Here is a 17,727-nt window from a genome sequence, read left to right as displayed (position 1 = left end):
GATGGACTGCAAAGAGCAGCAGTTTCTTCTTAGGCGGTGGAGCCAGCCAATGTGCAGGGACTATATTGAAAGATTCCTAGATGTCCATCATTTGGGGAATGGTTGAATAAGTTATGGTATTTGAAAGAAATAGAATATTATTGCTCTATAAAAAATGATGAACAAACTGGTTTTTAGAAAGGTCTGGAAAGATTTACATGAACTGATAATGAGCGCAACAAGTAGAACTAGGGATACAATGTACACAACAGAAAGTTGTGCAAGGTTCAGCTATGAAAGAATTGGTTCTTCTCAGAGGTTCAGTGATCTAAAGCAATTCCAATAAACTTTGGATAGAAAACACCAACTGTATCCAGAGAGAGAGCTGTGGAAAATGAATGTAACCCAATACAAGCCATGTTCACTTTTTTTTTTCTCATTGTTTTTCATCCTTGTTCTGATTTTTCTTTCCCAACATGATTCATAAAGAAATGTGTATTTAAAAAATTAATGTACATGTATAACAGAAAAAAGGAAACAATAAATATTCAAAAAAAGAAAAAGATTCCATAAAGGGCTGATTATGAGGAATGCTATCCACTTTCTGAGAGAGACAATGGACTTAAAATGAAGAATAAGATATGGGACAGCTAGGTGGCCCAGTGAATAGAACACTGAGACTGGAGTTAAGAAGCCTAGGGTTCAAATCTGACCTTGGTCACTTATTAGTTGTGACCCTGGGCAACTCACTTAACACTATATCAGTTTCCTTAGTAAAATAAGCTAGAGAAAAAAATGGCAAATTGTTCCAAAATCTAGTAGGCTCACAAAGAATTGGATACGACTAAGCAATAAATGAGACATAACTTTTGGATATGATTAATGTGGGAATTTGTTTCACTTGCCTATATATTTGTTATGAGGGTTTATTTTTTTCACTAAAGGAATGTTTCAATTTCTCCTCTCTGCTGAAATTCTGGTTGTTTGAAAGCTAACTCCAACAAGTTTTTAAATAAGGGGGTTCCAGTAGAAAGGATCATTGATGCAGGTATATGAATTGTTTGTAATTTAGGATATTTTGCTGGAGTGAAACTTTCAGGGCTCTTTATTCTTATGATCAATAGTCCCTATTGAGCTCTATGTTTTAATGTTTCCTCTTAAAATGAATTATCACAATGCCAAGGCCTATCTTGAGTCTACTATCTGGTTCTCTCTTACATTTCAGATTGAGGTGGGAATGAGAGTAGAAACTATCCTATTATAAGTGATTTAGGGTAAAGATTTCTTTTAGTGCTCTATTTTTTAGTGAAAATCATAGATTTCGAGGTGGAAGGAACCTGATAGGTCATCTGTTCCAACCTCCTTGTATCATAGACGTAGAGAGGTTACGACTTCTCTAAAATTATACAGGTAAGGGACAGAGCCAGAATTTGAATTCAGATCCTCTAGGTGCAAAATTCAAACCCTTTTCATTGTACCACATAGTTATTGTATGTATTATTCTTTTTGGCTCAGTTTTTGTTGCTCTGCATCACCTGAGTTTTCCCATGTTTTTCCTCAATTTTTCACATTTGTTAGGCTTTGCAGTGTGCTAATATTAATTTATTATTTTCATATACCATACCCTGTGTTGAGGAAATATTTGTTTTGTCTTTTTTATTATCACAAATGATGCTGCTATGAACATTTTTATACCTGTGGATTTTGTTCACAACTTCTTATAACCAAGCCTTTTAGTCTTTGAGTATTAATTAATGGAATGAAGGAGGCAGGCCTACACAGAAGCACTGAAAACATCATCTTCAATGCAAATTCGGGCCAACAAATAACATTAGGCACTCCCTGAATATCTCTGAAGACCAAATTCTTACTTCTCATGTAAATCAGATGAGAGGAAAGAATATATAAGGACACAGAATCATTGAAACCCATGGCTGGAAGGGACCTTCAAGGCTTTCTCATCTGTCTGATTATAGATATTTATATACCATTCTGAGGTTTGCAAAGCATTTTACAGGCATTATTTATCTTCACAACAGCCCTGTGAGGTAAAATAATATAAGGATTATTCTTTCAATTTATAGATGAGGAAACTGAGGCTCAGAGAGATTAAAATGATGTGTGATCTTCACATTGTGGGCTACTCACTTCATTACTCTTAGTCTGTGTTTCCTCAACTATAAAATGAAAGAGTTGAATTACTATAAAATGAGAGAGTTGGATTAGATTTCCTGAGATCCTTTTCATTTCTTCAATTAGGATCTCTTCTATAACCTCCTTTATAGCCACACAACTAATGTCAGAGACGGAATTGAGACATAGATCTCTCTATCTTGGCTGATATCAGATGATCCTTCCTCTAAATTCCCTCTACAGGAAAAATCTTTATGGTAAAAGGATTTCCTCTCCTCCATAATACCCCATGTGCCTGTGACATCCATCTTCTACTCAAATCCCTCCAGTTCCAAAGCAGAATAGGGAGATACGAATGAAAATGAAGGAATAGGGTAAAAGAAAGGCTAACTTTGGAAATGACCGAATGTACTTATCTTAGTTTTATATTCATAAACATTTACACTGTGAACTTGAGTGACTCCACCTCCCTGAGTCTCAGATTGCACATCTGTAAAACAGGAAGAATCATTCCCACTTCTCAAGGTTCCATAAAATCATCATGAGAAAATCCTATAAGAAACATTTCTCTTTAGCTCTGTCCATATACTTACACTAAAACCCCTGCTTCAGAAGGAACTGAAAAGTTTATACTTCTCTTGTGGGTTTAAAAAACATTTAACTTTTCAACTGCATCCTCAGAAAGTATTTATATACAAGACATACCTGGCAGTCCCTCCCAGGTCCTGACAGGTCCAGAGTTCCTAGATATCTTGACTTCTAAGCCCACCCAATCCTGGAGGGAAGTTGGACTTAAGGGGAGCCAGGGAGCAAGAGCAAGGTTGGTATTTCCCCTTTCTGATGTACTTCCTGTACCTTACTTACTTCTTTCAATCCCTAAAAGGGTTTTCCTTCTGAGAGTTGAGACCAGAAGTTTGGAGTAATAGAGAATTCTTTTCCAATTCCCTTCTAGGGGAAGCAATATGTTTTTACTATCCAGGAATACTGAGATCTGGGAACAATGGAAGGGACTGGGAGGCCCATTCTCCCTCTGTCTCCCTTGCACAGGCCCGTATACACATGGTCTCTCTCTGTGTGCCTGCCCCAAATATGAAGAAGAAAAAAGGAGCAGTTTAGGGAAATTTGAGGGCTGGGTAGTGCTAGAGAAGGGCACCAGAAGACAGTTTTCCTTCTCCAGGCAAAGGTTTTAAGAAGGTCCAAGGAAGAAGAAGAATATTTCTAGAGAAAGGTAAAATATAGTATATTTGGACTGATGTGGTACCTCCAACAAAAAGGTACCACAAGAGGCCATTTCCTTCATTTTCTTGTCTCTGGTTCTCTATATAATTATATAGGTGTCCGAGATTCTGGTTCTCTTGTTGAGAAGATATTGCTGAAGCTTAAGCTATCTATGGCTCAGTGATCTTTTGCTGAAAGGAAATGGTCCTCCCCAATCTTTTCCCCTTCACCAACCTCTGACTTGCCCCCAAAAGCTTCTCTCTATTGATTCTTTTTACTTGATTTTCTTCTTGAGCCCTTCCTAGGGCTCCTAGGATCTAGACTGCCCCATTGATGGCCTTTGGCCATCCAATCATGTGGATCCCTTTGCTCTCTGAGACACAGGTACCAGAAGGCAAGGATGTGCCCTGGAGCAATAGAAGGAGCATCCTCTTCCTCTCACCCTTTCAGAACTATGGGATTATAAAATGTTAAGGATTGGAAGGGACTTCAGAGATCATCTAATCTAAACCATCTCCCCATTTACAGTTAGAAAACCAAGTCCTACAAAGAAGGGAAAATGAGTTGTCTAAAATTCTATAGGAAGTCAGTTCAACATTAGGACTTATATCCAGATCTCTTGGTTCTTAAAGCAACGGTTCATTCCACTTCACAAGTGATACAGAAAGCCAGAACCCTTCCCCTTTTCATCCGCTGACCCAGGAGTCCTATGCTCCAGCCCTAACTTCCACACTGTGCCTCAGATTGCTGTAGTGTCCTGTCCTGGTCTGGCTCCGCTGCCAGGGGTGAGTCTTAGGGCAGGTATTCCTCTTTTATAGTCAGCGGCGAGGAGCTCAACAGGCCTGCGGTGCTGGTGCACAAACTTCCCATGGGAGTGTTGGGAGGCAGGGGGCCCAAGCCTGGGGTCGGTGTGGTGGACGTGGTGCTGTTTGGCTGACTTTGTTGCTGCTGTATTTTTTTCTTGTTTGCCTTCCGTTCTTTTGCCCGACGGTTCTGGAACCAAATCTTCACCTGCCAGGGAGGGACAGATGGATGAGGGAAGCAATGGATAGGGGAGGAGGGGCGGGAGGCAGCAGGGGAGGGAGAGGGAAGGAGAAGCAGAAACAGGGAGAGAGAAGTGAGAAACACATGGCAAGAGCAAACGAATTTGAGGTGAGGCTGACAGAGAGCAAGGAAAGAGTCAGAGGTCAGAGAGCTCATGCTGGGAGGCAGTACAGGCAAGAGTCTGGGATTTTGAATCAGAAGAGACATGAATTAAATCTGAGCTCTTCCATCTGAGCTTGTGTCATTTTGCAAATCTTTATCTTTCTGGGCCTTCTTTTCCTCATGTATAAAATGAGGGGAGGAGGTGGACTGCGTTCACCTCTAAGTCTAGGATCAATTTCTGTAACACTCTATGATAGACAACAATCTTGTGCATTATTATTCCCATTTTACAGATACAGAAACTGGGACTCAGAACAAGTAAAGTGATTTGCTCATGGTCACATAACTAAAGTTCCCGAGTTCAACTCAGGTCCGACTGCAAGTCTAGTGGAGTCCCTGTCTGGTGTCTCATGGATCTTTTGATGGCAAAAATTCTTCTTTCTTTTGCCCTTTACCAGTTTTTGACCAATGTACCAAAGGTGGGTATTTGAAGATGAGAGACAGAGACAGAGACAGAAGTAGAGAGTAAGGAAGAAGAAAAGAAAAGGAAGAGGAAGAAGAAGGTAAAGGAGGAGGAGGAAGTGAAGGAGGAAGAGAGGAAGGTGAGGAGAGAAGGAGGAGAAGAGTTCAAAGGGATGGAGGAGGGAAGGCAAGCAGAGGCATCTGTCTTGGGGAGTGGACAGCAGAGCAGCATCTCTTCCTGCTCCTAAGTTGCCATGTGACCATGGCCAAGTGGCCACCCTCTCTTGTCTCCTCCCCTTCCAGTCCTGCTCTGATCAGTCTCTTTCATAAGATCAAAGGAATTAGAGCTAGAATCACCCTTAGATCTCTTAACTCTTCTCCCCTTCTCCTCCCCATCCCCCCACCATTTTACAGATGAAGAAACTGAGGGCCAGAGAGATAAAACAAAGTCGTTTTAGATAGTAAGCAGGAGAGCTGGAATTTGAATCCAAGTTCTCTGGTCCCAAATCTATTCTTCTTTCTATAACCTCATACTTTAGAGGTATACATCAGAGCCCCTTCTGATCTTCTTTACAGATTATATGGCATCTGCATATCCTGTGGGGAACAAACCTGCCTCTCGGTGAGTCCCAGACTGACGGCCAGTTCAGCTTTCCTCCGGATGGTGATGTATCGGCTATAGTGGAACTCCTTTTCCAGCTCCAGGCGCTGGTGGTCTGTATACACTACTCGGTACTTGTCCTTGGTTCGAGTCTTACCTAGGAAGGCGTGAGGTCAAGGGAAGGAAGGTGAGCAGGGGGACACTCCAAGCTGGAATCTGCCACAATCACAATTGGGAAGGAAACAAAACCCTTACATTCATAAAGAAATGCCTTCCCTAACATCTCACAGAAGAGCATTCTGCCCAGCCCTGGTGAAAGAAGGCAAAGAGTTCCCTAGTCCTGGACCTGGATTAAGGTTGCATAATCTGAATCCTAGTAGGAAGACTGTGCCCCTAAACCAGGGCAGAGAGAACCTTTAATGCTATATGTTAGATTTAAGCTTGGCCCTTGTCTGAAGCCGGCTCCTAACCACTGGCCAGTGGATCACAAATTGAAACATAAGCTGGACCTTAGCTTGAGTCCATGTCCTGGCTACAGCTCAAGTCTTAGCTACTACACACATTACCTCCAACTCAAACCACAGATAAGACCTAACCCAACCTTCCATATATTTTAATCCTGATCAACCTTCTTTTAAAAATGTGTTGAGCACTGTGAACACCTTTTCATCCAGCAGTGTTTCTACTGGGCTTATATCCCAAAGAGATCTTAAAGGAGGGAAAGGGACCCACATGTGCACGAATGTTTGTGGCAGCCTTCTTTATAATGGCCAGAAACTGGAAACTGAATAGATGCCCATCAGTTGGAGAATGGCTGAATAAATTGTGGTATATGAATATTATTGCTCTCTAAGAAGTGACTAAAAGGATGATTTCAGAGAGAACTGGAGAGACTTACATGAACTGATGCTGAGTGAAATGAGCAGAACCAGGAGATCATTATACACTTCAACAACAAGACTATATGATGATCAATTCTGATGGTCATGGCTCTTTTCAACAATGAGATGATTCAAACCAGTTCCAATTGTTCAGTGATGAAGAGAACCCAGAGAGAGGATTGTGGGAACTGAGTGTGGTTCACAACATATCATTCTCACTCTTTTTGTTGTTGTTTGCTTGCAATTTGTTTTGCTTCTTATGTGGCATGAAAATTGTATAAATATGTATATATATATTGGATTTGACATATATTTCTACCATGTTTAACATATATTGGACTACTTGCCATCTAGGAGAAGGTGTGGGGGAAGAGGGGAAAAATTGAAACACAAGGTTTTGCTATGTTGAAGAATTGTTCACGCATATGTTCTGAAAAATAAAAAGCTTTAATTTAAAAAAAAAAATGTGTTGAGGGGCAGCTATTTGGTGTAGTGAATAGAGCACCAGTCCTCAAGTCAAGAGGACCTGAGTTCAAATCTGGCCTCAGACACTTAACACTTCTTAGCTGTGTGACTCTGGGCAAGTCACTTAACCCTAATTGCCTCAGCGGGAGGGTGGGGGGGTGGGGAGGGGGAAGTGTTGAATATATACAGGGTGAGGGAGTATGGATGACTCAGAACAGTCTACTTCCATTGTAGGAGGCATAATGCAAAATACAATCTTTACTGACAAGATTCATAGTTGCTTTTCTTCCCCTCACCTTTACTCCCATTCCTAATGAAGCTACTAATGATGACTTTGCACATCCCTCCCTCCTTTGAATCCAATTCGCTTGCATGTCATGGCATCATCTCCCTGATACTATGGTTCTCTTTGACAATAAAGGGCAAACAAATATTAATACTGAAGGCTTAGCATTAAAAAATAACACCAACTTAGAATGTCAAATTAATCAACAAATATATATTAAGCACCTATGGTGTGCCAGATAGTATGCATAAAAAATACAGAAATGAAAGGGAAGCAAGCCCAGCCTTCATGGAACTTACATTCTAGTGGAGAAGATATTAAATAGACATAAAAACACACAAAATAGATGCATACTAGTTTAGCAGGGGAAGCTGGGAGGATTAGGAAAGGCTTCATAGAGAGCAGTACTTGAGCTGAGTTTGGAAGGAAACCAAAGAATCTCAGAGGCAGAAGGGAAGAGGAAATGTGTTTCTTGCATAAAGGACAACCATTGCAAAGACAATGTCTGCAAATGACATCATTCCAAACCTAGTAGAGTAGAGTGTGCATGAAGGGAAAGGATATGTTAATGAAGCTGGGAAGAGAGGGGAGGGCCAGGCTGAGAAGGGCTCTTAATGCTTAACTGAAGATAACAGGGAATCACTCAAATTTGTTGAGCAGGGGAGTGACATGATCAGACTGTGCTTTAGGAAAATAATTTTTGCAATTATTGGGAGAGTAGATTGGATTGGAAGAGATGAGACTCTAAAATAAATTAGGATACTGGGGCTCAGGGTATGACTCAAGCTTCCAGATCAGGAATTTTACTGGGCTGCTTATGTGAGTTAGCTACTTAGACCTTGTGGACAGCTGGATTATGAGCTGGCACAAGAAAGACCTCAGCTTTCATATTGAGGGAGATTTAAGAGACATGGAATGCGGAGATAGAAAAGATCTTAGAGATAATTTAATCCTACTTTCTCTTTGTACAAATAAGGAAGCTGAGACCCAGAAAGTAAAGAACCTGAGAGATGGCCTAGATCACACAGTCCTAGAAAAGTTTGGACTATCCTAATTAATCAATCCAGGGAGAACAGTTGACTAAGACTTGACAAGGGGAAACCCAGGACAGAGGCCCCTGGGGAGTGGTGCAGTTTTCCTAAGAAGGAGTTAGTCAGAATCTTCCCAGGTAGCTTTTCCTCTCCTCTGACCTCATATCCCTAGGTGGTATTGAATGTGAGCCTTGAACATCTACCCTCCAGGCTTCTGTGGGACAGGAGTTGGTGAAAGAGACTAAGAAATGCAAGAGAAAAATGTGAATTCTGGGGGAACTGGGAATGGGGCTGGGGAAAGAGTCTCACATTAGACTGGAGAAGTTTTTTGTTATTGTTGGGTTATTTTTTTTTCCAATCATGTGCAACTCTTCATGACCCTATTTGTGGTTTTCTTGGCAGAGCTATTGGAATGGTTTGCCATTTTCTTTTCTAGGCTATTTTACAGATGAGGAAATTGAGGTATACAAGGATAAGTGACTTTCCCAGTTTGGCACAGCTAATTAAGCATCAGTGGCTGGGTTAGAACTGAGAAATATTGCTCATCCTGACTCCAAGTCCAGTATTTTATCCACTGGGCCATATAGCTGCCTCTGAAAAGATTTAGGAGGAAGAAGAAGAAAAAGAAAGAGGAGGAAGAGGAGAAGGAGCAGGAAATTAATATTCTCTTGACTTCAAGTGTACCCTATCCACTGTACTTCATTGAGCTACCCATGAAGTATTGGATTAGCTCTGTTTAGCACCAGGAAGGATTTCTGCCGAATGTAATAAAGAACTTTCTAACAATCAAAGCTATCCAACAATAGATAGTATATCTTTAGGAAATAGTGATTTTCCAGTAACTGGAGTTATTAGCATAATGTGAGTCAAGAGTGAGACATGGCAACCAAAAAAGCTAATGCTATGTTAGGCTGAATTAATAAAAGAGAAAGGCCAGTTATTGGTCTGTTGCATGCAGCTCTGGTCAGATGACGTTTGTGGCACTGTGTTCAGTTCTGGTGACATTTTGGGAAGGAGGTTGACAAATCAGCTCATGTTTAGAAGGGCACAAACAGGATAGAAGAATACTTAAGTCCATTTTCAAGGATTGCTTAAATCCTTCTGAGATTTGGAGAAAAAATTTGTCTGGGGAATGGGAAGATGCTGATGGACAAAGTAGATGTCTGAAGGAAGAGGGGGCATAGACCTTAAAGGGCAGAATTAGGAATAATGCAGAAAAGTTACCAAGAGGCAGATTTCAACCTGACCTGAGAAAACTTCCTAACAGACTGAGCTGTCTTAAAGTGGAAATGGGCAGTCTCAGAAAGTGATAAACACTGATATCATTGGAGGTTTTCTAATCCACTCACCTGGAAATGTTCTAGAGGGGATCATTGTCTGCTCAGTTATGGGCTGGTCTCTAAATTCCCTTTCAATTCTAAGTTCCTATGGTTCTAAGCAGAGGCTGTCAGGAATGCAATTAAGGATTTCCTGCATGGGACAGTAAGTAGGTTGAATTAAATGAATTGAGAGTCTATGATTCTGCACCAATTTAAGATGGTTAATTTTTCTCCATACTTTAGAGATATCATTGGGGCTAGCTGTGACAGATAGCAGCACAGACAAGGAGAATTAGGGTGGAATAGATAAGATACTGGATGTGGAATCAATAAAACCTGGGTTCAAATTCTGTTTCAGACACTTTCTAGCTCTGTGCCCTGGTCAAGAAACTTCATTTCATGGTACCATAGTCTCCTTACTTACAAAATGAGGGTCTTGGATCCAGTGATCTCCAATTTTCCTTCAAGTTCTAGTTCTCCAATTCTGTGATCATATGATCCATCCAAGGTGGCTACTCACCACCAAACTGAGAGATCTTTTATGGAGTGAGTGTGCTTCTCAGGAGCTTCTGACACCTACAGTGTATCTCTATAAAGACTCATGTCAAGGTTGTTATGAACTGAACTAACCTAGGCCTCTCTCAAGTGTCAGTCCAATTACATGATTCTTAGCAGCTCATATTTCCTTTTGGAAATGCTCTCTTCCCCAAAGTCCTCTCCAGTCTGGATCCTTCTCCGTGGGAGCCAAAAGGTACCCAAGAAGACAAGAGAGACACCTTATATACCTGCCTGGAGAAGCAGAATTATTGTTTGCCCTTTGCTCCCAAAGAGGGCTGTGACATCAGGGAGTCATAAGTGAATTGAAGTGAGGGAAGACCGTGTGAAGTCACCAGCCTTATTTTCTCCTCTGGAGCCTTAAGGGTCCAGTGGCAAGATTCAAATCAGGAGATGGCCCCAGTCAAGAAGCAGGATTAACCCTTGGGAGAATGCTGATCAAATCAGATTCTTCTGAGGAAAACCAAGTGCCCTGCGGCAGGGTGACCAATTCTATGTCTCTGTTTATTCTAGGTAGCCTTGGGCCAGGGAGGAGGCAGCTTCCTATAATAGAAAAGCACTGGTCATAGAATGAGAGCATCTGTATTCTAATACTAATTACTTCTGTTTAATTTCTGAGTCTCAGTTGGTTCAGTAAAATGGGGAGATTGGGTGAAATGGTTTCTGGGGTATTTTCTAGCTCTAGATTTGTGATCCTAACATGATGTTTAACACATAGAAGGTCCCTAATAAATGCTTGTTGATTGTGACATTGAAGACATGGCCAATTCCTTGAATGACAGAACTTTCTAGATGCTTCACCATATTGATAATCCTCATTTGGAATCATTCCAGCTTATAGATATCGCTCTTAAAATGGGAGCATCTAGAAATAGGTAAAAATCATCTAGATGGTGTTTGATTAGAGCAAAGCAGAAGGTCCTTCTGTGATTTGGAGATTAAGCTGTTCTATTAATGCAGTAAAAGGTGCATTTTCTTTTTAACTTCTCAAAGGGATTTTCATCAGTTATCACACTTGGTTCTCACACCTCAGAAGTAGACAGGTCATAAGATTTAGAGCTGCAAAGAACCTTAGAGATCACCTAGCCTAACTCTCATTTAAAAAAAAATAACAACTTCATTTTAAAGATACATGTGTTGGAGACTGGAAATAGTATCATGTTCTGAACCCACTCAGTAAACATTTCTTATGTTCCTGATGTACAATGTATTTGTATTGTTGAATTTTTCAGTTGTGTCCAACTCCCTGTGACTCCATTTGGTGTTTTTTTCGGTAAAGATACTGGAGCGGTTTGCCATTTTCTTTTCCACATCATTTTATAGGAGAAAACTGAGGCAGAGAGAGTTAAAGGCCAAATTTGAACTTGGGATTTACTGTACCACCTAGATGCTCCAGGGGTAGGAGTGGGAAGTACAGTAGATCTATTATGTAGCTCCAGGTGTGGAAAGTAAACCCACAGTAGTATATTTGCACCTTGGCTGTGATTTATGCAAACAGAAGTAAGAAAGACAGAAGTATCAAATTTGATGCTCCAATAAGGCCAGTATTAGAGAGAAATATAATTGGAAAATGTTTAACAAAATAAATAAGATCTTGTTAATTTATGGTTTTCTAAATCAATATCGGCTTGCAGGGGTCCATTCTTTGAGTATGAACCCACTGATCTAAGAGACCAGCTTGGGATGTTAACAGGTTAATGCCTTATTCAGGATCTATATATGTTACAAGAAGGAAGTAAACTTGGGGCAGCTAGATGGTGCAGTGGATAGAGCACCAGCCCTAGAATCAGGAGGACCCAAGTTCAAATTTGACCTCAGACACTTAAAATTTCCTAATTGTGTGACCCTGGGCAAATCATTTAGTCCTATATGCCTCAGCAAAAAAATAAAAGAAGAAGGAAGTGAACTTGGGGCTTCCTTACCCAAATTTTCTTTCTATGCTTCAGTTGACTAGTTACATAATACTGATTAATGCTGTATGTATCAAAATAAAATTTTTTTTTGAGGCAATCTGGGTTAAGTGACCTGCCAAGGGTCACACAGACCAAAACTGAACTCAGGTCTTACTGATTCCAGGTACTCTGCCCACAGCACCACCTAGCTGCTCCTCTACGAACCAATTTATGCTGCCACCATCTTCTTCCTAATAAAGACAGTATTTTAAAGTTTCCTAAGCCTGGTAGTATTATACATGAGGAAGTTGGGTATAAAAGGTGTGGAGGCTGGAAAAAGCCATGGAATTATCTCTGAAAGCATCTAGCATAGTAGGATTGTGAGCAGGAAGAGACTTTAAAGGCTATTTAACAATCCAAGTTCCTCATTTTGCAGATGAGGAATAAGAAGGCCAGATAAGATCACAGAGATAGAAAGTAGCAGGAACCTCCCTTTTCTGTTCTGGGCAGGTTCAGTGTTTCTTCCATAAATACTATGCTGTCTCCCTAGTTTGAGATGTTCAGTTGTGTGTCCTGAATATGGGTCTCAATGCTTGACTTCTATAAAGTTTCTTCTCCATTTTCCATGAAGGTCCATGTAACTGGTGGATGGCCTGGACATAGGAAGGTTGGTAAAAGTGTTCACATACATCTGGATAGGGCTATTGAGATAGTTGGGCTTGCTGCCACCAATCTCATAGACAATTTCTCAAATTCAAGCCCCCAAAGTTCATTGAGCTTCTATTCAAGAACTGAACCCTGACTAGGCAGATCAGGCAGTGGATAATCTTGTCCCCAAAATATGGCTACCCTCTCCTTTCCTCATCTCCTAAAGCATCACAATAATAATAACAACAATAATAATGACTGATATTTCTATTATACTTTTTTTGTGTTATAGAATCTTTTGACAATCTAGTAAAGCCTATGGATTCCTTCTCAGAACAATGTTTTTAAATGCATACAATACATAGTATTACAAAGGAAACCAATTGTACTGAAATAGTTATCCAAATATTTTTTGAAATTCATGTATTCCAGCTGTAGAGCTCTAAAGGTCACAAGTCTTTTTTCTGTGAAAGGCCTTCTGAAGTACGTTTGCAAACATTCTTATTTCTATTTTACAGATGAAGATATTGAAGGTCAGTGAAAACCTTGTTTAGTAGAAAGAGAGCTGCATTTTGGGTCAGAGAACCTGGGTTGAAACCCCAGCTCTGTTTCTTATTGTCTGTGTGATCTTATACAGTTACTTAACTTTTCTGGGTCTTAGTTTCTTCATCTGAAAACTGTGAATAATAGTGCTTACCTCATAGTTATATATTGAAGATGAAATTATATATATATAATGTGTGTATGTATTTATATGTGTATGTATATGTATGTATGTATACAGACATATATATATATATTCCTTATATAGCAGTCTTAAAGCTCATTATTATTACTCAAATCATTATTCAAATGTTCCTCTTCTAATATTCTTGGGAGCTGAGAACAATTCTCTCTACTTTTTTCTTCTGGTTCAGATCTGTGATGTCATTGGCATAGGGAATTCCATGTATGGAAGCTCCCCCCACCTATGTGAATAGAAACTTTTGTTACAGTTTCACTGAGAGGTAAGTGTTAAAGTTTGTGCCAAAATCTGTATTTGAACCCAAATCTTGCCGAGTCCAAGATCCTGTATATACTACATCATGTTGCCTCTTTCCACTGGGAAAATTAAGACATAGAGATAATCTGCCTCTGTGCCCTCTGACCTGCTAGCACCTTCCCCACCCCCCATGCTTAGAGGCTGCAGAGAAAGCAGTCTCTTTGATAACCTGAGCAAGGATTTTCTTTGAAGTTTACTATCTCATAGGCAACTTCCTTAGCTTTAGTTAAGGAATCCAAAACAGTTGGAAGGGACGAGACACACCTGCTTTATTCCAAGCCTCCCTTCTTTGTGTCTCAGTTTCTCCTGGGGACAAGATGAAAGAGACCATGTTTAATATCTTTTCCCTCACCAAAATCCCACATTTCACAAACCTTCCCCAATTAGAGATTATCTAGTACAACACTCCTGTGTTAGAAATGGCTGAGAGAAGAGAAATGACTCATGGTCACATAAATAATGATGACGATTATTATGGCTAGTATTTATAAGGCACCTAATATGTGCCAGGCACTGTGCTAAATACTTTGCAGATATTATCGCATTTGATCCTCCTGAGAAGTAAATGCTATTATCCCCATTTTCCATTTGAGAAAACTCAGGCAGACTGAGGTTAATAAGTCAAGGAAAGAATTCGGATAGGAGCCTACTTTCCTGACTCCCAGTCAGATGTTCTTCCTACTCTACTGCTCCTGGGAAGAAGACTGAAGATAAGTCTTCAATCTTCCAGTAGCTGGATCACAGTACTAAGAGTGAGAAAGGAATTTGGAAATCTAGTCTAACCCTATTATTTTCTAGATGTGATAACTGAGGCTTGAAAGATTGAATGATTTTCTCAACATCCCTCAGATAGATCCAAATCCAGATTTACTAGTCCCTTCAAACCCAGCCTTCCTTCTCCTACCCCAGTCATCTCTTAGAAATTCTAATGAGTGAGGGTGGTCCAGTTAACATTCTTTCAAAGAGATGGAGTGACTGAAATCCCCTGCAGAGGGTTCTGGAAGAGCCAAATTGGAATAGGGGAGAGGGAACAGTGAGAGACTGCCGGGGAACAAGATCCTCTTCCCCCAAGAAACAGGTCTATTCTTGTGCTCCAGCACCCTGAATGAGGAGGCAAGGGGCTGGGGAGGGGTGGGGGGAAGGACCCTATTTGTTCCCTGAGGCCTGAGTATTGGGTGTGGAAAAAACAGGCAAAAGAAGCTTGTGGAAGATGTCCAGGACGTCCCACAGTAGGAGTTGGGCTTAGAGGCTCCTTCAAGACTCCCAAGTCACCAAAGAACTTCCCCCTACCCAGCTGCTACCTTAGCACCTGCCCTGAGGCCTGGGTGGGAGGAAAGGGAAGTAGGGGAGAGTGGCGGCAGAAGCCTGAGGTAGCGGGCTACATCAAAGCCTCCCAGGCAGACCATGTTCCCCCGCCCCCAAATCCAGGCAGCTTTTGTCCCGAGACAAGGTCCGGACAATGGGATGCCCCCCTCACCTTCCTGCAAACAGGAGTCCCCCGTGGGCCAGGCGTGCTCCGTTTACATGACAAAGGGGAATCCTAAGAAAGGCACTTGCCTTTCCCTCATTAAAGTCCTGGTCTTTGTCCTCTTCTCTCTCAAGGCCTTTGAAGAAAGAGGATCAGAGGCTGTCCTAGGGGAGGACAGGAGAGATGCTCACCAGCTTGATTCAGGTTTTTACTTTCCCACCAGCTTTCCCTCTCCCAAGGAGGTCAAGAGTTCAAGAAATGAATGGTCAGAACCCTACCCTGGAACCAATAATCAGAGCCCCACCCTGGCACAAGGAGGAGAGGGTTCAGGGGGATGACTAGAAAGTGCCATCTTTTGCCAAGCTCATGGATGAGCTCTCTGACCTTCAACTCCCCGAGTGGAAAGAATTTTCGGTCCAGGCCTTTGGGTCCTCTAGCCACAACTTTCCAGGAAGGAAAGAAGTGGGAGACGAAATGCGAAGGAAAGAGGGGATTGAATTGGATTCAAATAAAATTCAAATAAATTTCAAACAAACATTTATCCGAGGTCCACTTCAGGGCCCACAACAACTGGGGGACATATAAAGGTAAATAAATGAGAATGGGCTCTGCTTTCAAAGTCTCTTTTTATAAGGCTGAGTCAAAGGATCAAGATACAGTCAAAAGCTTCTAGGAAAGTGGGTGAAAATAAGGGAGGGAGGGTGTGTGTGTAAGGGCAGGGATGGCCGTGGTGATGGTAAATGAGAGATCTGTCACATAACCGAGAGCTGGGGGATTGTGGGCTAATTTGGGCTGCTGACATTTTGCAGAAATCTTGGACCAGTTGACCCAGAAAGCTAGAACCCCTGGCAGACAGGCCTGAGATCCCACTGAACTCCCCAAGAGATGATGTAGGAGAAACCTGTGGCTTTTTGTGGCTGTTGGTCCACACCTGCTTCTGGGTTGGGTGCTGCTAAATTCAGGTGCTAAGGAATGGAGATGGGGGATCAGAACCAAGAGTTTACTGGAGCTACACGACAGGAGAGGGGCTGTCGGGGAGCTTACTCAGCTTAAGATCTGAAGGCAGGGAAGGTCCATAACCGACTATACCAGGGTGTGCCTGGTAATAATCTTTTAAAAGAGGCAGCTTGGTAGGAAGAAAGGAAGGCTGGGTATAAAACTATTAGACAAGGATTCTAACCCCAGTTCTGTCACTTCCTAGATAGATGACCTTGGTTAAGACGCTTAACCCCTCAGTGCCTTAGTTTCCTCATCTGTAAAATGAAGGCAGAAATCCTCACCTCCCTAGCCCTAGATTATCAGTCTGCTAATCTCACTTCAGACCACCCTGACTCATCACTAGCTCTTAGCCCTAGTCAGTATAGGGTGTCACCCAGCCCCGAGGAAGGTAGGAAGGGGTGTGGGCACAGGGCCCGCTGGGGCCATCTTACCGCTGCTGTGGCCCGCTGACCCACTGCGCCGCATCCACTCGTAGGGCGTGCGCCTCTGCCCGCTGGGGGAAAGCGGCGCCCCTGGGGTGCCCAAGGAGGCTGGCAGGAGGCCCAGGCCATGGCCCGGGGGCGCCTGGACGGCCCCAAAGTCTGCAGGGCTGTAGCTGATCTGGGCCGGGCTGGCAGTGGGCGCCGCGGGGCCTGGCCCATAGGCAGTCCAGTCATCCTTGGCTGAGGGGTAGGGTGAAGACCAGGCCGCCCCAGCCAGCCCCTGGGAAGGGTCGTTGTTAATCCCCTGGACGTGTTGGTAGCTGGGAAAGTCCGAGTACTGAGTTGGAGGCGCAGAAGGTACGTAGCTCTGGGGGCTGAGGTTGAGCCCTGGGTGCCGGACGGGGCTGGGGTACATGTTGGCATCCTTCTCGAGCAGATAACCCACGTACATCTTTGGTGGGGAGCCCCCGGCGCATGCTGGGCACTGCTGCCACCTCCCAGCTCCCGTGGCTCCTGCCCCGTCCCTGTCCCAGCCTCGGAGCAGCCGGCGCTTTCCCGGATTAACTGTTCACCTGAACGTACTCGCCCCCAGCCGGTGAGGCACCACCCCGACCTTTTATAGGGCCTGGCCTCCTGGGCCCTTTGCTTAGAAAGGCGGGTTTGCATTTCAAAGCTTAGGAAAGCTCAGAGTCCCGGAATCAAAGAGGGGAAGACCCGGGAGGGGGCAGGGTTCAAAGGGAGACAAATTGCTCTGGCCTAGGGGGCAGCTGAAGGACTGGTCACCCTGGCGGGGCCTGGGGCTGGGAAGGAGGGGGAAACGCCGGCTGTGGTTGTGGGGGCTGGGGGAAGTAGGGGAGAGGGCCCTTGTCTAGGGGGAATCGGAAATCTTAACTAGGAAGGGAAATTTCTTTAAGATTCTGGACCTCAGTTTCCTTATTTGGAAAATAAGGCGCTGAACTAGATTATCCCAATCCTTCTACCTCTAAAGTCTAAAGCCTTTTGCTCCCTAGCTTCCACCCTACGGATTTCAGGTTTAATAGGAATTCCGTTGGCATGGTGGCCCTCTATCCTGATGTCCGTGGGCTTCCCAGGCCGGGTTTGATGCCCCTGTCCCTTAAAGGTGGTGGTGGAGGAAGAGGGGTACTGCTAAGACCAATGACTTTGAGATGCTGAGGATTAA

At 42.8% G+C, this 17,727-nt stretch overlaps 1 protein-coding gene across 1 annotated transcript; it reads right to left on the bottom strand.

Moving 5' to 3' along the window:
* Positions 1 to 2,038: 2,038 nt before the first annotated feature.
* CDX1 (caudal type homeobox 1) lies at positions 2,039 to 17,008 on the bottom strand. Its single transcript, XM_003756707.2, has 3 exons — positions 16,557 to 17,008; positions 5,551 to 5,696; positions 2,039 to 4,341 (listed from the first exon to the last, which is right to left on the bottom strand). The coding sequence occupies exons 1-3, from the start codon at positions 16,996 to 16,998 to the stop codon at positions 4,123 to 4,125; spliced, it is 807 nt and encodes a 268-aa protein (XP_003756755.1). The 5' UTR covers positions 16,999 to 17,008; the 3' UTR covers positions 2,039 to 4,122.
* Positions 17,009 to 17,727: the final 719 nt, after the last annotated feature.

The sequence above is a fragment of the Sarcophilus harrisii genome, chromosome 2, assembly GCF_902635505.1.
Source record: "Sarcophilus harrisii chromosome 2, mSarHar1.11, whole genome shotgun sequence".
NCBI lineage: Eukaryota > Metazoa > Chordata > Mammalia > Dasyuromorphia > Dasyuridae > Sarcophilus > Sarcophilus harrisii.
Note: the sequence above shows the minus strand (reverse complement) of the source record. Positions and strands in the feature narration are given on the sequence as shown.

Bases quoted from the DNA above. Each gene is read 5' to 3' on its own strand.
- CDX1 (XM_003756707.2), bottom strand. From the start codon at position 16,998: ATGTACGTGGGTTATCTGCTCGAGAAGGATGCCAACATGTACCCCAGC. The intron at 5,697-16,556 runs GTAAGATGGCCC...ACGCCTTCCTAG, and splicing joins GTCAGCGGGCCACAGCAGCG to GTAAGACTCGAACCAAGGAC. The intron at 4,342-5,550 runs GTTTGTTCCCCA...CCTCCCTGGCAG, and splicing joins TGGGACTCACCGAGAGGCAG to GTGAAGATTTGGTTCCAGAA.